Consider the following 24,729-nt stretch of genomic DNA (forward strand, 5'->3'; position numbering starts at 1 on the left):
CTCACTAGACACTATGCTGAAAATGAACTGTATAATTTGTTGGGGAAGGGGGTCAGGAGGGAAAATCTGGGAGAAAATGAGGGAGGAGGTGACACTGTTCAAAAAGAGATATACTCATTACCTGACATGTAACTGTAACCCCTTTGTACATCACCTGTACAATAAAAATTAATTTTTTAAAAGAAGTTTCTAGCAGATTTTGCAGCCAAGATAATGCTCCGTGGTTATTTTGTACTTCAGGACAATGGTACTAAACCATTCCTCCCACTAGTATTTGAAGTAGAGAGGGATAGATTATGAGAAGAAGGCACAAAGAAATGCTAGGAAGGAAAAATGAGATTCTGTTAGAGCAGGAAGGGAGAGTAGAGATGATGAAGGGCCTCGCAGTGCTTTTGAGAGAGCCTGATTCCTACAGATAATCTCAGCCTTCGACCCTAGACACACACTTGACCTGCAGGAGGCCCTGCAAGCAAGGCAGTAACAGCAAGTCACATCCCATCATCCATGTGGAGGAATGAGGGAAGGAGAGATTATCTTATAGTCAAGGCCCCTTGTCCTGAGCCTCTGTCTTAGTTGGCCTCCACAGCATTCTGAAGAGAGATCACCTGAGGCTGTATCAGCCTTGCTCTGGGGGAGCAGGGCAGATCACAAGAAGAGGATAGAGTAGAGAGGTATAGTTCCATGATGGGGAGCATGTTCCCTAGCATAAGCGAGACCCTAGTTTCCATTCCCAACATCCCCAAAAATAGAAAAAAAGAGCAGGGCAAGCACAATGGCAGGGGAATTGGACAGCTTGCTTGGGTCACTTCCTCTCACACACAAGTGACAAATGATCCTTCCTGGGCAGAAGTAGCAGGAGGCAGGGCCCCGTATCAACAGCTGGACGTGGGGAGTGGAAATGGTAAAATGCTGCGTAATTACAGTCTTTTGCAAAAGCGTCTGCCACCCAGCTTTTCTCAGAAGCGTCTGCAGTGCCTGCTTCCGTGCACGGCACCTGGTGAGAGCTGCCGCTCCAGGATATGACTATTTTAAGTTGTTTTTCATTAAATGAAAACATCTCTTTCCAGACCCAGAGTACATTTGCCCACAGATAGTGCGCTGAATCACTTTAAACGTTGCTAGTCTAGAACATTCTAGAAAGGAAAGCACCTGCTTCCCAAGTTACTTGTCTTGGCCCTAAAGCTGTGCTATTTTGCAAAGAAAAGCAATGGTCATTTATGTCTTATTTCTTCCCCCAGAACATAATTGCTGAGCATGAAATTCGTAATATCTCCTGTGCTGCCCAAGACCCAGAAGACCTCTCAACGTTTGCTTATATCACAAAAGATTTGAAGTCCAATCACCACTACTGTCACGTGTTTACTGCCTTCGATGTGGTGAGTCTCACCCTCTGTGGACAGATTATTTCCCAACGTATGCCTGGATTTTATTGAAGGCCCAACTTGTAATTAGCCTATCATCTTGGTTTGTTTGCTGAGGATTAAAGTATAGCCAGTAACTGAGTTTGTTCCTGTGACCTTAACAAAATACTGCATATTGGGTAGCTTAAACAACTAAATTTATTTGATCCCATTTCTGGAGGCCAGAAGTCCAAGAGCAAGGAATTGGCAGGTTGGTTTCTTCTGAGAGTGCTGAGAAGAGGCTCCCTTCCTCTCTGGTCCCTCACAGGGCCATTCCATTGTCTGTGAATGTTCATGTCCAGATTTCCTTGTCTGGTAAGGGACATCTGATCCCTGATGAGCTCCTTTCAACTCAGTCATCTCATACCAGCACATCCTGAGATATGAGGGGTTAGAATTTCAACATAAGGGGTTTTAAGGAGTAGGGAATGGGTCACAATTTAACCCATAACACCAAGGATAAAGTACTTTGGCACACTCAACTTCTGGCTTTTTCATATTTTATGCAAACTCAGCTTTCTCCCCCCCCCCCCCCCCCGCCCCGACCCACCCATTTTACTTTTCCATTCAACTCAGTGCTATACTCCTATCTTGGAATCTCAGCTGTCTGTACTCAACTACCAACTTCACTTCTCAACTTTGAGAAATTTCTTTCTATCTCTGGTACCAAATTATAGTGAAGAGTCTCTAGCCTCTTTATTTCCTTACTACATTTGTCAGTTGTCTAGTAGCCATTTCTAAGTCCAGGCATAATAGATGTGCTTGCCTCCACAATATTTGCAGTTTTCTGTATTGCATAATAGTCAAATTAGACACTAAAAATAAAAAAAATGAGAGCTCCAAGCCCTGGCCCATATGCTCATTCTGAAGTGAGTCTTAAGACTTCCTTATGGTATTACACCACTGAGTCCATACTTGTCATTAAGCCTAAGCACTAATTAATACGTTACAAACTTAGAAAATGAAAACAGTTCAAGAAAACAGCAAATGTTTCTTTAAGGTATCATCTGCCCTTAAGATGGCACAAATTGCCTAAAGATGTCTCTGATGTAGAATACTGGGTATTATATAGGTGGACCAAACATACGACTGTGCTTGTAAAATAACGTATAATGAGAAGAATGTGAAAACGCCACATTAGCTTGGTTATTCTGCTCTGATCACTGGGTCTGAAACACACAGATTTAGAGAACTAGAGAAAAATAAGTCTAATATGTTTTAAGAGTCGGCTCATGGTTCAGTGTTATGAATAAAAGGCCATTTGGAGCAATCCTTTCCGGTTCTGACAAACACACCATGGACCAAAGCCAGGCGTCTTCCAAATTTACACCATCCTGAGGTCTGTCATTCAGATTCATGCTCATAACCTTTTTATCTTGCTGCACATTGTTCAGCCTTTTAGGTTTCTAGTGATTGAAAATGAGAAAGAATGCTCATGGGCTGTTATAAATATTCCTTCTATTTTGAGAGGCATGAGGAAAATAATGTAAAAGCAGTATGTGGTAACAGTAAGGATTGCAAAGCAAAGCCCTCCAAGGCCACTCTAAATACCTCTGTATGTGGTTATTTGCACGAGATTGAAGTGTTGATTAAAGTCATTTCATTTGGGGTTTGTAAAATGTGTTAAAATTCTGACGCCTTGCATATAACCTGCCATTCTTGTGAATGTTTCTTAAACAAATTTCATTCTATCCACATGTATTTGGGGTCACATAACACTGCTTTCGCTACAGGAGTTGGATTGGTGTCATAGAATAAACAATCCACATTCCAGATTAGCTACCTCCTCACTCCCAGATCTGAGAGCATCTGGAGACTTTTCTGAATCCTAGTTTTTCTTACTTATAGATCAAAGATAAGATTTGACCCCACACGCCACACACACACACACACACACACACACACACACACACACACACAGATTTTTTACCAGGATTGAAATGAAAGAACATGCTTGGAGCACCTAATAAATAATAAGGGTTCCTTCTCCTTTTCCCCCTCTCCTTGCCTACTGACATCAGCTGGCAACCTGTCCTTTTTACTACTAAAGAAAAAGTTAGGCTTGCCAGAAGTATATTTATCATGTAGAGTTTCCTCGAAGCTATTGTAAAACCTTCAAGTCAAAGTACTAATAAATAAGAGTGAAGCCAGCTGCTGGGCAGGACACTGAGGGCTCATGCCTGTAATCCTAGCTACTCAGGAGGCTAAGATCTAAGGATCATAGTTTGAAGCTAGCCTGGGCAGGAAAGTCCATGAGACTCTTCTCTCCTATTAACCACCGAGAAACAAAATGTGGAACTGTGGCTTGAGTGGTAGAGCACCAGCCTTGAACAAAAAAGCTAAGGGACAGTACCCAAGCCCTGAGTTCAAACCCCAGGATTACACCACCAAAAAAAAAAAATTAGGCATAGTGACCGATGCCTGTAATTCCAGTATTAAAGCGTTAAAGAAGCAGAGGAAGGAAGATCATAAACTGGTCTACAGGAGCAAGGCTTTGCCTGAGAAACTTATTTATTAATTAAAATAGAAACAATAGCAAGAAAGCACTGGTTCCTCAGACCCAGCTGCCTCTAAGCAGTGTTTTCACCAACATCATCATTCAAAGCACCATCCTATGTTTTTCAAGATGGTCCCCAGCCTGTCCTGTGCAGCACAGCATTTCTTCCCATACAGTTGGTTTTTAAGGTAATATATAATTTGCTTTCATGAGAGCATCCAAAACAAAGTATTAGTCTAGGTTCAAAATAGAAATGATACCTGGGAGCCATCTGCCCTCTTGGTTAGAACACTGAAAGGCAGGGAGAAAGTAAAGAAAGAGAGATGCTCGGGGCTGGGAATATGGCCTAGTGGCAAGAGTGCTTGCTTCGTATACATGAAGCCCTGGGTTCGATTCCCCAGCACCACATATATAGAAAATGGCCAGAAGTGGTGCTGTGGCTCAAGTGGCAGAGTGCTAGCCTTGAGCAAAAAGAAGCCAGAGACAATGCTCAGGCCCTGAGTCCAAGGCCCAGGACTGGCAAAAAAAATAATAATAATAATAAAAGAAAGAAAGAAAGAGAGATGCTGAGGGAATAGTAACTCAAAACTGTTTAGCTTACACTCAGCATCATGCCCCCTGATACATGTGGGAACATGTGGAGAATTGCTTCAGCTTTTATCTTTTCATCCAGATGTTTGATTTAATGTAGACACTCCAGCTTAGCATTCTCATATCTGCTCCAAAGGATTTTCATCTTACACAAATCTGCCATTTTAATCCTCTCTAGGTGAACACAGTTTGTCTAACTTCAAAAATAGTAACATAGGCCACCAGCCTTGACCTAGGCCTTTGAGCAATTCTGAGATGCAACAAGCTTTGCTTGTAAAAAATATTTTTAAAAAACTCTTTGAACATAGATTTTGTATTTTTATATAGGACAGTTCAATATTTCAGTCCAGTCTTAAAGCCTTAAATTTCTTTTAAAGAGTGCCAGTCTCCTGGGATGCTCCAAATGGCAAAAAGGGAACATTTTGGAAGGATAGGGAGAGGAGGGGTGTAAGGAGAAAGAGAAGAAGGGAGGGACTTTATAATAGCTCAAGTGAATACTTACTTCCCTTTGAGCTGATAGGGATGACTATGAATACATTTCTTTTTTTCTTATACATTTTTTAAAAAATTATTTATTGTCAAAGTAATGTACAGAGGGGTTACAGTTTCATACATAAGGCAGTGAGTACTTTTTTTTTTTGGCCAGCCTTGGGGCTTAAACTCAGGGCCTGAGCACTGTCCCTGGCTTCTTTTTTTTTTTTTTTTTTTTTTTTTTTTTGGCCAGTCCTGGGCCTGGGGCTTGGACTCAGGGCCTGAGCACTGTTCCTGGCTTCTTCCCGCTCAAGGCTAGCACTCTGCCACTTGAGCCACAGCGCCACTTCTGGCCATTTTCTGTATATGTGGTGCTGGGGAATCGAACCCAGGGCTTCATGTATGGGAGGCAAGCTCTCTTGCCACTAGGCCATATCCCCAGCCCCCCCTGGCTTCTTTTTACTCAAGGCTAGCACTCTGCCACTTGAGCCACAGCTCCACTTTTGGCTCTGTGGTAGTTAGTTGAAATTAAGGATCTCACAGACTTTCTTGCTCAGGCTGGCTTCAAACCATGATCCTAAAATCTCAGCTTCCTGAGGATCTAGGATTTCAGGCATGAGCGCTCAGCACTCAGTGATCTGTACTGCTATCACATGTTGTGTTTTTATCTGATACCATCAAGAACATTCAATGTCTAGCAAGCTTTCAGGTTGTGGACAATTAGATTTGAAACTTATCATTTTCCCATAGAAATTCTGTGATCTAGGAAGAACCACAAAGCTGGAATATGTTTTAACGTCATTTATTCCTGTGCACACTGGTGCCTTAAACATGCGCATGGAGAGTGCTGTTCCCAGTTTTGCCTGGCCCTAGAAGTCTCTTTCAGAGTGCTTTTTGCAAGGCTGGCCTTCTGTAGAACACAATTAGCAGAACATTACACTGGATGATTCCTACACCCATTCCCATTGCTTTAGAAGTTACCATACGTTCAGGTTAATGCCTTGCAATTCTAGAATCTATAGCCTCACTATCGCCAGAACTAATTCCAGTTCATGTCACTCACTTGGTAAGCCTGTAGGACAAAAGGTTTTCACACTCCACTAGTGTCTTAGGAGAAGAGGGAACAGTAGGTGGTAAAGAAGGATATGTTAGTATAAGACCAGAAGTTACACAAGGTAAGAGTAGATTCAGCTTTTACACTTCCACTTGTTCCTTAAATGGAAGTCAGGGGATTCTAGTCCAGATGAGACTGTGAGAGTGAGGTGAGGCCTGGTCTGTAGTCATCCTCCTGAATGAACCCTAGGTGTGAGCCACAGGCACAACCAAGGCAACCTGCAAACCTGTATTTTATTCACTCATTAGTTCTAGATTGCTCAGTAGTAAAGTTCCTCAGTTAGCACAGGCAGATGAGAAGGGTGTCACTGGCTTCTCTGTGGGAGTGACAGATGCACTTTAAAATCTGGAGAGGTCGTGGAAATAGTTTACATTGGAAAGATTTCCTCCTTCTGTTTTCTCTATTAAGTAGCAGTAAAAGCCATGCCTTTGCTGCTCCAGTAGCTCCTTGCTAATTCAAACTTCATAAACAACATGCGTTTGCAGCCTCTGGTATTTTTAACCATGCTCATTCTTCTCTTCCTTGCAACTCCCCAGTTGTGCCATCTTCAGTGTGCATTGCACGGCGGGGCTGAGGCTGGCTCAGCCAAAAACGATGCCGTGGTGCTGGTGGGTGGGCGGCACATGTGGGAGACAGTGCTCCCTCTTCTGTGTGCTTTCTTAACTAAGAGTGGGCCATGAAAGGATCCAGACTAGAAAGATACAAACGACAGCCTGCAGGAGAACATGGCCAGCCCACTGTGGGTTAGCGCGCAGTAGTACTCCACCAGCCACAGGTACCCAGCAAGCCAAAGCGTAGGAAGGAACTGTGGAATTGAAGTGGCATCTTGGAGAGGAGGCAACAGTAGGGATGCAAGCGTTAGGAAATGTGAAGGTTTGAAATGATTTCTCCTCCACTCTTTCCTCCGGTGAAGGGTCTGCTATGCATTTCTTTCTTGCTGTTCTCATTGGTTTAATGACATTGAAATTCCTAAACCCTTTCTTAAACTCTCAGTGGAGTATTCGAGTTCCCGAGGGGGAAAAAAAGTATTTGTGGCTTACGTTGCAGCAGTTGTGGGACATTTAAAATATAAAAGAAATTTTGGCTTTGGAGGCAGTAGTGGCGTTAGTTTACTTCTGACAACTAAATATTGTTTGTAGAAGTAGGTGATCTTTCCCATTCCCTTCCTCATTTTTTCTAATAAAAATGGGCTCAATCTATTTGACAGGAGACAGAGCGTGACAGGTAGAAGGATCACCTTGGAGTCAGACCTAGAGAAAATTGTGAGATCCTATCGGAAAAACAATGACTGAAGCATTGTGAGTGTGGCTCACGTGGTAGCACACTTGCCTTGCAAGAAAAAAAAAAAGAGGAAAAAATATGGTTAATTTATCACCAATAAGATAGAATTGCTACTCTATCTTGCATGTAAAGTAGAAGTCTTTCCCTAACTTGTCCAGCCAACAAAACAGGAGGGACTTAGATACAGCAAATGACTCTAACTGAATTAAGGGGGGAAAAAGGAATACAGTACTTCTAGCCCTGTGATCTTTCTGTACCATCCACAACACTTGTCTATAAAAAAAGTTAGGTAAATTAAGGGCTGGGAACATGGCCTAGCGTTAAAGTGCTCACCTCGTATACATGAAGCCCTGGATTTGATCCTCAGCTCCACATATATAGAAAAAGCCAGAAGTGGCGCTATGGCTCAAGTGGTAGAGTGCTAGCCTTGAGCACAAAGAAGCCAGGGACAGTGCTCAGGCCCTGAGTTCAAGCCCCAGGACTGGCAAAAAAAAAAAATGATTAGGTAAATTAGCATTGCTGGATTTCATTCTTCTCTATCTTCCTCTCCACTAAGAATTAGTCAAGCCACAAAGTCCAAAATGAATGGGTAGAGATTTTTTTCCTCATTCTTTTTGTTGTTATTGTTGAATATTACCAGTGAGTTAACAATCTAGTTTTTGTCCAGTTAAAAAAAATAAAGCATTTTTATTTCTCTATGGCTAGATTACTTTATACACTTATATATGTGCAGTCATCCATCAGTATCTGAAGAGGACAGGTTCCAGGACCCCTGTGGATAGCAAAAACACAGCTGCTCAAGTCCTTCATAGAAAATGATGCTGTATTTGCCTAAAACCGACATACACCTGTATGCCTCACATCACTTCTCGATTAAAATGTCAGTGTTATGTAAATACTTCTCAGACTGCACTGTTTACCGGATAATAACAAGAAAACAGAGAGATCTGTTCATGTTCCACACAGATACATTTGTTTTCTACAGATAAAGATCCACCGACACAGAGAGATGATTATATTCATGACACCACCCTTCAAACTAATTTAAAATCAAGTGTCACACTTAGGGATATGGTCTCTAGAGTCGGGCTGATTTTGAATGCCAGGTTGTCTCTTCCTAGCTTCATTGTTTGGGCAACGATGCCTCTCTCCTCAGTTTCCTTATCCATAAAACAGATAATAGTAGTAGCCACCTTTGGTTATTGTAAGGGTTAAATATGGTGGTACATACCCATTTTCTAAAACGCAGTGCGTTCGCCAATGAAGATAGGGAGGAAACAGGAGAGGTCGATGGAGTGATGCTTATTTTCATCATCAGACCCTGGGTGAAGATTTATGCCCCAGGCTTTGCTTTACAATGTGTTTGCCGCTACAGCAGTTTATATCTGAAGGAGAGAGTGAGATTCCATAGAAATACAGTATTTCTATATTTATTGTGTGTCTGCCATGAGTCAGACAAAGGTCTGTGCTCCCAAGAGCTCATAGTACTGTTGTAAAAGCAGGATTGTAAACAAATAATTATGATAAAGTCATAGCCGTGCCATCCTGGAGTTATAGTGGCACACGACAGGACAAGCTCTCCCAGAGGAGGGATGCTCAGTGGAAGCCGGATGTTCAGTTGGTGTGAGCATGTGGTAAATTTGGAGGCATGACAATTCATTAATTCACTTCAGAATGATGAGCTTGGGGCATTAGGTAGACATCTGCAATACGCAAAGAAAAAGTCACTTCTGTTTACAGTCAGCCTCCATATCCACAGGCTCTGTATCCGTGAATTCAACCAACCATGGATTTAGACTTAGAAAAATTGACATTTGCACTGAACATATACACACTCTTTTTTTTCTTTATTCCCTCTTTTTTTTTCATTATTCCCTTTTAAGTGCAGTAGAAACAAATTATTTACATAAAATATCTTAGGTATTGTCAATGATCTCGCGATGGTGGAAAGGACACAAGAGGATATACATAAGTTGTATACTGCAAATGCATTTTATACAAGAGAGGTGGGTATCACCCTTTGGGGTATCCCAAGAATGGTCTCAGAAATCAACGAAGGGAATAGGCATATTCATCAGGGAAATATTTTCAACAAGGTTTAAGCTAAGGGCTTAAGTTTAGTGAGCACACCCATTTCCCAAGGTTCGTAAGTTAGTAAAAGTGTTTACTGCAGCTTACTTGCACCAGGAATTTTCACCGTTGAAGAAGGATAGGCTGAAATACACCAAATCTCTCCTTTCTCCTTTTTGTCAGGGCCTTGCTAAGTAACTTGATTACATCTAACCCTTGGGTGGGTGTAAGAGGCCTACTGGCCATCCACCTTGTATAGGGGTTCCATAAAGACAAATAACCTCCATGGAAAGTCCCGACTATTAGTGAGTGGACCCAGCCTCCTAAACTTGGGGTGAGGCATGAGGTTAAACCTTAGCAGGCAGCAGAGTACTGTACCACCCTCAAAAGTATAGTTTTTATAAAGTCATCCCAGGGCTAGGACACAGCTCAGTACTAGAGTGCTTATCTAGCATGTACAAAACCCTGGCTTCAATGCCCAGTAGCACAAATAAATAAAGCAGCCCAAAGCTAAGGATGGTGCTACATGCATACCTGTAATCCCAGTACTCAAGAGGCTGGAGAAGGTGGAGAGCAGCAAGATCCTGTCTCTAAACACACACACACACACACACACACACACACACACACACACACACCTTACTTAATGGCACTGGGGTTTGAACTCGAGCTCTTGTGCTTTCTAGACAAGTACTCTCCAACTTGAGCTACACCCCTCCTACTCTAAAAATATAAAAATAAAGCAAGTAAACTTACCCTGAAAAAAACAGTATGGTTTATGAAAAATGTGTAAAGACAGGCAAAAACGGTGATATAACCTTCTGTGAAAAAAAACTTATGAAACTGCACATAAAGTATAATTCTAATCCTATATGTAAATTCACATATATAAATATTCATATAGTCTATAAAAATATATGTGTATGTACAAATACAAAAATACAGTAAAATGTTTGCAATAGCTGCATACTGGTGTAATCAATCCTAGCTACTCAGGAGGCTGAGATTTGAGAGTCATGGTTCCAAGCCAGCCAGGGCAGGAAAGTCCCGGAGATGCTTATCTACAATTAACCACCAGAAAAGCAGAAATGGAGCTGTGGCTCAAGGTAGTAGAGCACTAGCCTTGAGCAAAAGAGCTCAGGGACAGTGCCCAGGCCTTGAATTCAAGCCCCTGGGCCAACCAACAGCTATATCCCAACAGTGCAATTCCATAGATTAATTTTCATATTTTAGTCTTTGTATTTTCAGCATTGTCCACATGCACCTCTATTCTAATTGAGAGTAGGAGAAATTTCATAACTCTTTTATTAGTTAGCTGAAATTAGCCTTAAAGGAGGACTTTAGCCAGGTGCCCATCGATCATGCCTATTATAATCCTAGCTGGGAGGCTGAGATCAAAAGTTCACAGTTCAAAGCCAACCTGGGTAGATAAGTCCTTGAGACTCTTATCTCCAGTTAACCACCAAAATACCAGACTGTAGGTGTGGCTCAATTGAGGAAGAGCCATGTGAGTGAAAAAGCTGAGCCCTGGTGCTGGCACGAAAGAGAGAGAAAGAGAGAGGGAGAAGGAATTTGCGTGTTATCCTGTTAAAGTCAGTCCTCACCTAGACAGACAGCAACATTCCTCATATTTATCTCAAAATATTTAGACCCAGCATTAGAAGTATCTATTTCTTTAAGTTATCCGGATTACTTTCTTGCTGATACCTAAGAGAATTAGCTCTAAAGAGAACTAAAGAGATGGATTCTGTGAATATAGCCAGAATGTTCTCAATTATCTTAGCCTCTGGATACAGGTTCAGAGAGTTGTAGATGAGCTTTACCCTAACTCTTTGAAAAAGAAAGAAGAAGAAGTAGGAACAGAGTATAACCCAGAGAGAAATATAGCATCTTTTGTGACACCCCACTGAGAACCCAACTAAAGACAGCTTCCTCTACTATCAGGCTTTCCCGCATTGCTGCTATCTGTTGAGCATGTATTTGTGAGAAGAGAAGAAAGAAGGATGGGATTGGCTCTGGCCATCCACGTTTGCGGTTGTCCTTCAGGAGCAGCTCTCCTATCTTAAGGGCCAGGCAGCTTTCGTCACTTGATGTAATGATTGTCCATTGGCCACCTACTATATATTAAGCCCGAGACTTGCACAGCCCATGGAGACTTGAGCCCTCAAGACACTCAATCGGATAGAGAATCAGTTATGTCATAGAGTAGGCAGAAATGTGTGTGGCCTACAGAGAAGAGGCACCTGGTTAGCCTGGGGAGGCACGAAAGGGAATTCAAAGACACCTGGAGGTTTGACTACCTAAGATGACTCTTCAAGGATAAGTAATGGCTTCACCAGGCAAGGGTGGAAGATTAGAAAGGGTGTATTACCAGTAACAAAAACCAGTTCATAATACACAAAATGCTCAGCCATTTGGAACCATTTCAGGGTAGCACTGTGATGTTTTCTAAGATGGCATCTAGTCCCTTGGTTATTGCCTCTGGAAGCACTGGCTGGTGGGTTGTTGAGTCTTGTGGTCTGGGCTGTTCAGCATAGCATCAACTCTATGTGCCTCTAAACAACTGATGTCCTTTATGTCCCAACCGTATCTGCAGTTGACCAGGCAAAAGCCTGGCAACAGCTTCTGTCATCAGAAAATTCTAGAGCTCCCGGTGTAGAAGAAAACCAAAAAGTCACCTAGACCAGGCCAACTGCACTGCCGTCTCCCCACTGGAGGGAGGTGGCCCCTCATGGATTTGGTCCATGCAGCTGATCTAGGGCTCTGCCCCTAGTCTCTGTCACTGATTCACACAGGCACAGCAGACCCCTCCCCCAAGGTGCCCCCATCCTGGGCTCCCAGGGGCATATAGGGCCTTTGCCTTGCATGTGTGAGATCTGTAGCTCTTCCTGGTGTGGGAGAACCTCTCCTGACCTCGGGAAGTGCTCTGCCAGCTCCGGAGGCCATAGAATAGCCAGGTTCCCGTTGCCGCTTCTGTTGCCGTGGAACCAACACAGTCCTTTCCATCAAGGAACCATGACGGTTGCTTTTCCACTGCTAATGGAAAGTGCTGTCAGTCAAGTCAGAATGGACCACTGGCAGAGAGCAGCCTCATGGTCTGGAGCCCGAGAGCCCCCTTGGCCTGTGGTGTTCCTCCCCACTCAGCTTCCTTCCTCTGTGCGCTCCTCACCAGATGATGAGCAATCTGTGTCTGTGTCTGTGCCTCGTGTGCTTACGCAGCCACTTTGTCAGTCCTGAGGTAAACAAAGTAAGCTCTTGATAAATGTCGAAATGAATGCATCATTATTGTTCTATACAGGATTTCAGGCAGCCATCATGGATAGGCATAATAAGTCTGAAGATGTAGATCCATGCCAATCTGAATTACACTAAAAAGAAGATCCATACCAATGGCAGGATGGACCGCCCAGGTCTGAAATAGCCCTGGTTTGAATCTTGGCTTTGGTAATAAGTAACTGTGTGAACTTGACCAAGTTGGTCAATAGCACTGATGCCCGAGTTTCTCACATGTGAAAAAGGGACACGAATTCCTCCCTACACAGTGTTGCAAAGGTTATATGGTCCACAGAAGACCAAGACCTGAGCTGTGATTCTGATTCTGCTAAGCAGAATCAGGCATGAGCTGCTGAGATGCCCCTTCATCTTCAGTATAGAAGTCTCAGCTCCATGGTTCAAGTGCACAGCTAGAAGAGGAGGTTGGCTCTTGTCCACATATCAGCATCTTTCAGTTGGGCTTGACAGAACGTAGACTATAGAAAGGTAACTCTTTATAATGTGCTTGAAGAAGAGCTTTGGGGGTTGCAGGTTGAAAGAAGAGCTAGGTATTTTTAAATTCTAAGCAGATGTAAGAATTGTCATCCAATGTGAAAAGCTAAAGAAGCTAAACAAGATCCCTGGCCAAATGGATGGCCAGCCTGTTGGTTCCATGGAGGTAGGCCATGCTAACACCTGCACATAGATCCTAGATCTTGCTGGAATACCATTCCCAGCCAAAGAAAGAGGCACTTAGAATTGCCAAGTGAACCATGAAGACTGAATCAGATTGTTTTGAACTCAAAAGCTTTTACTTATTTATAATTGCTATCAGAACAAAATAGAAAATTGTATGTTAAGATTGCAAAAAAAACATGCTCATCTTGACTTGAACGAAGATCAAATCTCACCCCCAAAAAAAAGTATAAAGAAAAGTTATCCACAGTTGGGGAGTAGCTGAGTGGCAGAGCACTTGCCTTTGCATATGCTGAGGGCCGGGGTCCCATCTCCAGCACCACAAAAAAGGGAAAAAAGAGAAAGGCCATCCACAGTCTCAACATTTAAAACTATTACCAACGTTCAGGAAATATCTCTGTTTGCTGTGCATATGGGTTTACAGGCTTTTTTTTCAGGTCTCTTTTTTTTTCCCCCCCTTGAAACAGGATCTCATTTTGTAGCCCAGGCCGTTCAGGAACTCAAAATCTTATTTCTTCTACCTCCCAGTGCTTAGATTACAAGGCATGTACCACTATGCCTGGCTTTTACACAGCTTGTTAATCATTTTTTTAAATGACTCAATTTTCATTTTAAATGAATACCTAGTTAATATTCCACTACATAGAACCAGCATGCTCACTGTATACTTAATGTACTATGCTTAATCAGTCCCCTATTCCTGAAATTTTTACATACTGTAATGAGTATTCTTATACATACGATATTGAACTCTTGGGCCTAGGAGATTATCAAACTAAGAAAATGAAAAATCCTAGTGATGTACCAATTAATTGAAATTCATCCCCTGGGTATCAGATCTCATCCTAGAAAACAGATTGCCCACAGTCTATGAGGCAGTTTTTCTGATATCAAATTGATTGATAATGCCAGGTCACAGCTTCAGGCAGGACAATGAGGGACGTCTCTTGTCTCTGCATGAGGCTCCTGACAGCTGAAGGTAGACTTGGTGGGTCCTTTTGCTTCCTGCCTTCTGGATCCTATAGGCTAGATGCCAAGGATACACTTGAAAGGAACTCAGTAAATACCCTGGTGATAGCCCCGGCTACCTTGAGGAGCGTACACTCAATACCAGTGGCTCACATAGTCCCAGTTTGCTTAAGAGAATATCCCTGCACAACCTAGTCACCATCAGATCTATCCTTAAGATAGACCTTTAACTCCTCTAGACAGAAATTCCTGGAGAAGGGGCTGGGGATATGGCCTAGTGGCAAGAGAGCTTGCCTCATATACATGAAGCCCTGGGTTCGATTCCCCAGCACCACATATATGGAAAACGGCCAGAAGTGGCGCTATGGCTCAAGTGGCAGAGTGCTAGCCTTGAGCGGGAAGAAGCCAGAGACAGTGCTCAGGCCCTGAGTCCAAGGCCCAGGACTGGCCAAAAAACAAAAAAGAAATTCCTGGAGAAGAGGGGAGATTGTGATGTTCCTCTCCCATTGAATCAGAATATTCCCTGCCTTTATACCAAGTTGTTGCTGGAGCCAGGAATGTTGACTGTTCAAAGTCAAGTCACAAAGCACACCCTTTATCTGAAGGCTGCTCCCCCAACTGGTCCTCTCACGAGACCCTGGCCAGTTTTAAAATGGCAGTCATATAGCAACTTTAACTTTGCTTCAAGTATGATTTAAAGTGGTCAAAAACACAACCTATCCCAGTGGATTCAAATACCAGCCCAGACAGGTGCTAGAATCTAAAGCAGATTAACCTTTCTAAGCTTAATTATCTCACATGCAAAAGGAGAATACTAATAGACCTATGGGCACAGGGATGTTCTGTAAACTAAATAAGATGGCCAATGTAGGGCACTTACCGTGGTGCATGACACAGTAAATGCTAAAGGCTAGTAGTCATTGTGGTCATTACGTGAAACAGTGCTCATAGTGAGGTTCAACATGATCCAGTAAGGTGGGCACTGTGATTAGCATCGTCTTCTATTTTGTGATAAGAAAAGCAAAGCTCCAAGTAGGCAGCATACAGTAATTACTCCCCAGGCCCCGCCAATCCCATATGCATACATGTTTCCTTGTTTCACTGGTTGCTGGTTAAGGTGAAAAAAAAAACTTATTCAAAGCCACAGTATCTCAAGAAGCTCATATTGGAAAGGTCAAAGCAAGTAATATGTTCCCGTAAGCTCTGTGAGGTAGGAGCCCATCAGAGACAGGTGGCAGGGGTGCAACATTTAAGAGGTAACAAATGCAAAACTAAGGGTTCGAATTTATACCCAACAGAGGTCCCTAGAATCAAAGTGTGGCTTTGCTGGCTTCAAAGGACACTGCAGTTCTGTGGTTTGAACTAACACATGGAAAGAGACAGCTCGGTGCTCGCTGCAACCCTATGACCAGGATGGGCCACAATCTCAGCTTCCCAGCAGCCCGAGCAGGGAGGTGGGGCGGCTCCAGGTTGGGCTTCAATGTCCAGTACATTCATCATGGCAGCCACTTGTGCTGCCTGATGAGAGAGGATGCAGCCAGCCTTCCCTCCTCCCCTTCTAGGCGCTGTAACTAACATCCCAGTGAGCAGTGGCATAGAATGGCGTCACTTTATTATGGTTACAATCCTGTCAGTCAGGATTTGGGCTGTCACTGTGGTATTCTCCGCTCCACGGCATCTGGAACCTCCGCTGAGGTAGCTCCTGTGGGTTGCATGCCCGTGCCTGGCGGCCCCTCAGGCGGTCTACTGAACAGCCCTTGTTCTGGACTGCGCTGGAGCAAGCCGTCTGTCCTCCAGGCAGCCTCTCCTCAAGCCCAGGACAGCCGCCCAGCACGGCAGAGGATTGAGTCTCCAGAGCCAGTGCTCTAAGGAAGCCCCAGCAGAGTACAAGGCCCCTCGCAATTTGCATGACAATGAAATTGCTGGTATGCTCTTGGTATAACTAATACAATAATATAATTGATCCTTTTTTTGTTTGTTTGTTTTGGTTTGGTTTTTGCCAGTCCTGGGGCTTGAACTCAGGGCCTGAGCACTGTCCCTGACTTCTTTGTGCTCAAGGCTAGCACTCTACCACTTGAGCCACAGAGCCACTTCCCACTTTTTCTATACATATGGTACTGATGAATCGAACCCAGGGCTTCATATATACGAGGTGAGCACTTTACCACTAGGCCATATTCCCAGCCCCTTGATCTTTCATTTATTTATTTATTTATTTATCTATCTATTTATTTATGCCAGTCCTGGGCCGTGGACTCAGGGCCTGAGCACTGAGCCACAGCACCACCTCTGGCCATTTTCTATATATGTGGTGCTGGGGAATCAAAGCCAGGGCTTCATGTATACGAGGCAAGCACTCTTGCCACTAGGCCATATTCCCAGCCCCCCCCCTTTTTTTTTTAAAGAAAGCATCTTTTATCATTGTATTGGTACATTAAGTTAATTGAAGTATAGAATTTTTTAGTTTACAAGGTAATAGTTTATCAAGCAATACAAATTGTATTTACCTCAAAATGTAATACTAATCCCATAGTAAAAAAATGAACAGAATATTTTTCCTCTTTTTTGCGGGAGGGAGGGGTGGCAGTCCTGGGGCTTGAACTCAGGGCCTGGGCACTGTCCCTGAGCCTCTTCGTGCTCAAGGGTAGCATTCTACCACTTGAGCCACAGCCACTTCTGGCTTTTTCTGAGAGGTTTACTGTAGATAAGAATCTCACAGAATTTCCTGCCCTGGCTGGCTTCAGACCATGATCCTTAGATCTTTGCCTCCTGAGTAGTTAAGATTATAAGCATGAGCCACCAGAACCGGGCTTGAACAGAATTTTTATACAGATAGATGAAAATGAGAAGTGGACAAAAATCCCATGCTGCCATCAAAAATTCAACCTTTTTTTTTTAACACTTTATAATCTCTGGCTTCCAAGACAAAGATTAATGCAGTCTTGATGTATAATTAAATACTATTGCAATAGAATGTTTTAGTCTCATCCTATTAGTAATGGCCTTGTGGGTAGCAGCCATCTTCCTGCTACACATAGTAGGATGTTAACAGGCGAGGCAGGAATAATGGGCCAGCAAATGGGGCTTCCTGCCCTGTTGCAGCAGGTGCCTGCCTCTAGCATTCAAAAGGCCCCGGTTTAAACCCCAAAAAGACCACCTGAGTCCCCAGGTCCCATCTGATAAACACCGAGGAACACCAAGGCTCTGGTGCAGAGGGGACAGGCAAGCCTCCGTGCCCGTGGACTACCCTGATATCCAGCCAGTATCCATACTTCAAACATTAAGACTGCAGAAAAGATCAAAGATGTAACAAGACCCAACTCTTTACTATACCTCATCATCAAAAGAAGAACACTATAAAGCATTCTAAACTAAAACCAAAGCAAGGTGTCAAGGAGAAAGCAACCCAAACCAGGAGGGGTAGATTGGCAGAAATTCTTCTGCAGTCCTACTTCTGTGTCTTCTTGCAGCAGTTTCTTAAACCAGAAACAAATTTAACACAAAAGGGCAAAACCTCTAGCCTGTTATCCTGCAGAACTTCTCAGCTTCCCATAATAGTCATGTGAAAAATCTCACTTGCTCAAATGAGCAGCTCCAACTTCCATTTGATCACAACTGGGCGTTAAGCTACTCTCGCTTTCAGGAACTTGTTTTAGGCTAATGATCAAGGATTTCACACTTGATGCTCTCTGGCTCTGCCATGTAAAGGTTGCATATAATACAGCCACTAGATCTCACACTTGCCATCTTTCTCCCCAACGGAAGGTCACCGACCATTGTGCATCATGGCAGTGAGCAGGACCAAGGGCTGCGACCTCTTGAGTCAGGAAGTGGGGAGCCCCATCTGCCCTTTCCAGCACCCCATGCAGCACTGAGAGGCAAAGCTGACGGTGGAGGCAGTGGGAAGGGCTCCGCCTTCTTCGCGCAATGATGGTCAGAGCTGTCTCCCAGTCCTCCTCCACTATCATTTGTTGGTTCGTTACTAATTTACTAGTGTGACTCATTCCTGGAGGCAAACACAGGCTGCAGTCACTGCCGGGAAGTGCCCAGCTGCTGTGCAAGATGCACTCTTGGCATCATATGTGTCGTGTAGGCCCACTGTTACCCAGCAAGCGGCTCAGGGTGCCAGGTTCATCCTCTGTCAGAGCAACTCTCCAGCTCAGAGGCATTTTCCTGCTTAGTTCTATGACCATGACAAGTGATCTCTGGCAGTGACCTAAAATCTGATTGGTCTAGAACCTCTGGGATTCTTCCCCATGGACTCAGAAAGTTACCCTGTTTCTCCCTGTCAATGTTCACCAATCTCCAGATTTCTACCCAGAAAGCCAAGATGTGGGGACTTGGAGTGTGATGGGTGAGGGTGAGGGGACAGGAAGTCACCCTAACACTCTCAGCAAAGGCAGGATGCTATCTGCGTTTTGGAGAGATCATAACGGAGACATTCAAGGGACAGTCCTAGGATGAAAATCTGGGATGGATGGTGCCTGTGCTCAGCTGGTGCAGTGACCTCGAGAACATTCTCCAGCTGGGCTGTGGTTTGATTGGGAGAGTGCTTGCTTAGCATGCCTGAGACCATACGTTCAGTCCCTAGGGCATTCTCTGTGACCAGTGTGCACCTCCTTCGCTGTCCTGGGACCTCGGGGTTCTGAAGACCCTGCATCTTTGGGGCCGATGCCATGTTCTCTCCTTAGGAGAAGACAGGGCAGAGCTGCACGTAGAAGAAAAGGCAAAACCCCAAGATAACTATTCAGAGAGAAGAAAGGTAGCGATGCACTAAGGAGGACTGGTGGTCTGATGAAAAGTGAAAAAGAGAAGAACCTTCCTCCCGGGTGTGGCCTGTTTCCCTGTCTCCTTCTCGCTGGTTTGATGATGAAATACAGAGTGGACCCACAGGGAGAGATGAAGCCTAGAGAAATAGATGGATAATTGGCTCTGTTCGCGCACTATTTGCACGCTCGTTGCTGCCGCTGTGAGACTCCTTACCAGCATGACTAATGCCTCTCCCCTCCGCCGAAATTAGATTCTGATTGTGTTTCATAGATGTTCACTGAATCACAGATGTTGAAGGTAAAAAGACCCAAACTTCTCAGGAACACCTCCCATGGAGCGTGTGGGCCGCGCCTCACAGGCCCACACACCTTCCCTTCCGGTCTGTCCAAGCCTGGGAGGGGACGGGGCATGGGGAGGCCCCTGCTTAGAGATGGATGGCCAATGCCTTGTGTCCAGGCTAGGGGGGGGCCCAGAGTGTCCTGCTCTTCTCCGACTTAAGTGAGTCACTGCAGCCTGGGGTGCAGAAGAGCGAGGTCATCTCCCACAGGGTTCCTCTGCCTCCTTCGGATCCGCCATGCACCTACCCAGAGTAAATGCTCTCTCCTTTCTCCTTGCAGAATTTAGCTTACGAAATCATCCTAACACTGGGCCAGGCGTTTGAGGTTGCTTACCAGCTAGCACTACAGGCAAGAAAAGGGGGGCATTCCTCCACACTTCCGGAAAGCTTTGAAAACAAGCCCTCCAAGCCCATCCCCAAGCCCCGCGTCAGCATCCGCAAGTCCGTGGTAAGTAGAAGAGAGGTGTCCTGGGAAGGAAGGGCAGCAGGAGGGAGGAGAGGGTGTGAGCCCTGCGGGCTGTGGCTGCCATTTAGAATCTAGCTCTGCCCTGCTTCTTGTCCTCTTTGCCTCTTTCTTAGTCTTGGGATGGGAGTGGGGGTCCCATCTCCTCTGTCACCTGTGGCAGCAATCGTGGGAGGCAGAGGTACAGAGAGGGACTTCCAACCCAACATGGGGCAAAGCCTGTCCCAAGCCCCTGCACTACAGAGAGACTCACAGAGGTTCAGGGAACAGTGTCCCTGGAACCCAGTTGGCGAAAGTTGGCTGTCCTGGCTGTGGCTGTTATGTGAAGCTCGGAATCAGCCATGAGAGGTTGATGTCCCTGGTCCTGGGGCCCTTCCCCTCTACCACTGAGGTTCCCTGCATTGTGGAGACTGTGAGGAGGTACAGCCCTTTCCTCCTCCTCCTCACCATCAGCCTTCCTTTAGGAACTTCCTTTCCTTCCTCTCTCCCACGGGCTCTGCAGACATCCTGGCCCAACCGGCTGCATGGCTTCCAAAGCGGCCTCCTCTGCTCCTAGAGACACCCCAATGCTGGAAGGTTCCCAGCCCACCTCCCATCTGCTTTCTGCTCCAGCTGCCATCCTACATTCTAGAAACCCTGGCACCAGAGTGCATCACCCTCTCTCCCTGACTCCTTCCATCTGTAGCTCTCCCCCCACCCCCATGGAAAGTAGGCATCCGTAACATTTGCATGGCGGCACTTCCTTGGTGACTATATGGCTTCTGGTGTACAACCATTTGGGGGGGGTACCCCTTTCTCCTTCTTGGCAACTTGAGTATCACAGGAATGGTCCCTCCACTCCTAGCCTCTCCGTCTTTATAGCTTTCTTCTCTACCCTAGGTGAGAGCTTTCCCCCCACCTGGCCCTCACTCCTGACTGCTCATCAGCGGCTTCATCCCTCTGAAGACCTTCACTCCATCCCTGGTCCTCCCGCCTCTGCCCTCTCCAGCCCAAGGCTCCCAGTTCTCTCTCTCTCCTGCCCCGCCCCACCCTTCCTCCAGAACTCCGGAGGCACATGGTAGATTCACTTTTTTCTGGGGCATGAATTCGGGGGCCAGGCACTGGGCTTTCTTGCTCAGTGTTGACACACTACCACTTGAGCCACAGCACCACCTCCGGCTTTTTAATGGTCATTTGGTGGGCATTTTGGTGGTGCCTAGGCTGGCTTTGAACCTCATTCCTCAGCTCTCTGCCTCCTGAGTAGCTAGGGTTAAAAGGGTGAACTACTGGAAGCTGGCTTCATTAAGATTCATTCTTAATAATGTCTACCTTGAGGTTTAGCAGACATCTGAAACTTGGTGTATCCAGCATAGAATTTTCCCCCCAGAACTGCCTCCCTCTCCATCTTCCTAGCTCAGTAGACAACAATGTCTGTGCACCATGCTAAAAGATGGTTCATCAGGCTGAAAACAAATCACCTCGATTCATGCCTCCTGTCCACCCTCTGCCCACATTTGTATCCAACCCAGAAACAAGGCCCATTCACTGCCCCCCTAGAACATACCTCCAATCTGCCCACTCCTCTCCACTGTTATTCCTCTAGCCCAAGCAGCTGCCTCCTCTCATGAAGCCCACACATGCCTCTCCGTGGGACTCCCTTCCCCCCACACTGCAGAAACCACACCATGGTACCCAGGCCCCAACCTGAATTTTCACTACCGTCCCTGATGCCAGGCTTTATTCTTTGAATACAAAGCTCACTCCTACCTGATGCCTTTGTTTCTCCCATTTGCTCCACCCGGGATGTTTCCCCCATCTGATGTTCCATCTTATCAGATATGAAGAAGCTTCTAACTGCCCGGTCCCAGATAATACCCAGACACACTCAAGCTTTATTGCCTGTTTTAATTGAGTGTGGCGCCTATTAACTGAGGTTGTTGTTGCTATTGTTGTTGTCTATCTTCTTCCACAAAAAAAGAATATATATATATATGCTCCATGGATACAGGAATCTGTGTTGTCACAGCAGGGCCATAGCAGACCTTCAGTGCATGTGAAAAAAAAAAAAGGATGAACAAATTAGAAAGCTTCTCCTCATGAATCTCTGAGAATGATTAGACTGTTACAGTCTAGGAATGCACAGAATGTTTTGGGGATTGTCTTTTGAAGTATTGCATTCTTTCTCATATAGCCTGGATAAATGTGGCAGGTGCCCCCTCCCCTCGGGCTTTCCTGTGGTCCCCCTAGACTTCTCCCGGAAGCGTACAAAGGGCTGAGTACCATGCAGGCTCATAGAATATTCATCCACATACCTTCACTGGAAACCAGGAAGATACAGTGAATGCTGCTGCTGTTTTTACCTGCCTGGGGATCTGTCCCTTCATTTCGCATACAGATTCCGTTTCCCTCCGCTCCCATGGCTTAGTTGCTAACACTCTATGGGAAGACGCCACACGGCCTTGTGGAGACGATGGGAACAGCAGGCCACGGTGGGCACCGATGATCCCACAGCCCTCCAGGGGGGCTGGGTGAGAATGAGCACTGAGTTCCCCAGCAAGCAGGAGAACCACCTAAGGATGAGGCTGCGGTGTGAGAAAGAACTTCCTCACAAAGCCCCTGCTCAGAGCTCCCAGCCCCGGCCCTGCAGTGCCAGCAGGGAATGCCCCAGGGCCAACCCAAGGGCCCCAGACCACCTCCCCTGGCCGCCCCCCTCGGCCAGGCCCCCGCACAGTGCTCAGCCCCTGTCTCCTGATGAGACCCGCCCCTGCTCTTCTCCACCCCTCCCCACCGTGTCTTCCTCCACCGCTTCTCCATTTAAACACAGCCCCGCACTCGCCCCATAGTATTTACTCAGCCAGGCGCACCCGGAGCGTCCCCAAGTTTGGGTCGTGAAGCAGGCAGAATCTCCCCCTGTTGGGCAGGGGTGGCGGAGGATGAGCAGATGGGGGGTGTCTGGCCATGGGAGGAATACAGCCCAGAAGGAGAGCAGAAGAGTTGGGGTGCGCTTCTTGACAGCGTGTAGCTGGCACGGCTTCTAGGAGAGGAGGTGACATTGGAGCCACGGCCCTGGGGCAGGAGGCGGAGGCGCAGAGGCCCGTGCCCCAGATGGGGGGGATCCCCGGTCAGAGTCGGGGACCTAGGGCTTTCCTGACCCTAATGGGAACCCTGGGAGGAGGGAGGGTGACGCCAGGAGGCCCGTGCGCCCACTCGGCTCCAGACTTTCCTCTCGGCGCCCCACTTCCCAGACGGGTCTCTCTTGTGGCTTGGGGGGGGGGGCCGCAGGGGGTGGGGGGGTGCGGGGGTGCGGGCCGCGCCGCACGGCCGCCGGATAACGGGCATCAGCCTTTCTGTTTTCAAGCAGATCGACCCTTCTGAGCAAAAGACTCTGGCCAACCTGCCGTGGATTGTGGAGCCGGGGCAAGAAGCCAAGCGGGGCATTAATACCAAGTATGAAACCACGATTTTCTGATAGTCGCCGTCCCCGTCCTCGCGGCGCCTGCCTCGCTCGCCCCGCACTCCCGGAGCAGGCTTTCCTTGGCGCCCGCGCCGCCGCCCGGGTGGAGGAAGACTGCTCTGCTCGCGCTCGGCCCGGCTCGGCGGGGCGGCCTTTACCCGGCCCCGGCCGCGGGCCTTCCCCCTGCCCCCGCCCCCCGGGGCTCCGGCCACCCCCGGGGGTTGTTTGTGCACCGGTGATGGGAACGCTGGGGAGACGCGGCCCAGGCGCGCGCGCGCCCGCGGCGGAGGCCTGGAGGGGGCCCCCCACCCGCACCGCAGCGGCTCCCCACGCCCGCTTCGCTTCCGACTGGGGAGAACACCTTCCAAAATCAATAGACATCCACATAGATATTTTGGTGTTTCTTTTTTTTGTTGTTGTTTTTGTTTTGTTTTGAGTCAAGGAGATCTAATACTGCCTAAGAGTGTAGAAGCCCTGGGTTCGGTGTTCACGGTTGCTGTCCGCAATTTCACAGGTCAGAAGCCGCCCAGGACGCATCTGTAAAAATAATAATAATAATTAATTAAGAATTGTCTCGCTGAGTCTGGTGGAGCCCCACAGGACAGAGCCACCTCCACGGTTGCCAGGAAAACTCTCGTCCCCAGTTTCTACCTGTGAGCGTTTTATATGTGATCGGCTAGGTGGGGATACCGAGAAAAACCCTTCCACTCACCATCGATTCAGAATTTCAAACGTGATTTGACACCAAGGAGTTTATTATGCACAGGGCGGGGTGGGGGGAAACATGCGTCTTGTATTATTTTTCTTACACGAATGTTTCAATAATGCATTGATAAGAAAACTAGGTTTAGCTGTGCCGGGTGGCTCTGGTTTCATTTGGGATAAGTGAATTTCTACTGCGACAAGCGCACAGGAGCGAGGCTCCGTGGTGAGGAGACGCTGACTCCCAGGCCTCCCCCCCACCCCCCGAACGCCAGGCGGGGGGGGGGGGGGGCCCCCCCCGCAGCCGCCACAGCCCGCAGAGGGGGTTTTTATAATCTTGGGTTTTCAAGAACATGTTTTAAAAGAATAATAATAACCATCATCGTCTAGGGCTCCTGCTCTCTCAAGATTCCTGCCATTTGGAAACCTTGTTTGAGAATGATGTTAATAAGATTCTATCGCAAAAATTGTTTTTCTAGAAAATACAAATACACAAAAAAAGAAGAAATTCCAAAGTAATAAAACTTTTCTTGAAACAAAAATAATGACAATAATAATAAATGTTTGCTTACTATTTGACTAAATAAAATTTACTTACATTTCTTTAAGGTATTTTAATTTTTTTAATGTCTCTGTGGAGTATTTGTATGATACCATAATGTATATTTGTGTAGAATCAAATT

The 24,729-nt window shown here is 46.1% G+C and overlaps 1 protein-coding gene across 9 annotated transcripts in view; it reads left to right on the forward strand.

Moving 5' to 3' along the window:
• Positions 1-23,359, forward strand: part of Anks1b (ankyrin repeat and sterile alpha motif domain containing 1B) — an 895,075-nt gene extending 871,716 nt beyond the window's left edge. For 4 of the 9 annotated variants that reach the window (XM_048357586.1, XM_048357596.1, XM_048357625.1 and 1 more), the window contains 3 exons: positions 1,239-1,376; positions 19,729-19,896; positions 23,252-23,359. In XM_048357586.1, coding sequence (XP_048213543.1) covers positions 1,239-1,376; positions 19,729-19,896; positions 23,252-23,359 — 414 coding nt within the window. Of the gene's footprint in view, positions 1-1,238; positions 1,377-19,728; positions 19,897-23,232 lie in introns of all 9 variants that reach the window. The other 5 variants (XM_048357604.1, XM_048357618.1, XM_048357634.1 and 2 more) reach the window with 2 other exon arrangements.
• The last annotated feature ends 1,370 nt before the right edge of the window (positions 23,360-24,729 follow it).

This window comes from Perognathus longimembris, chromosome 1 (assembly GCF_023159225.1).
Source record: "Perognathus longimembris pacificus isolate PPM17 chromosome 1, ASM2315922v1, whole genome shotgun sequence".
Classification (NCBI taxonomy): Eukaryota; Metazoa; Chordata; class Mammalia; order Rodentia; family Heteromyidae; genus Perognathus; species Perognathus longimembris.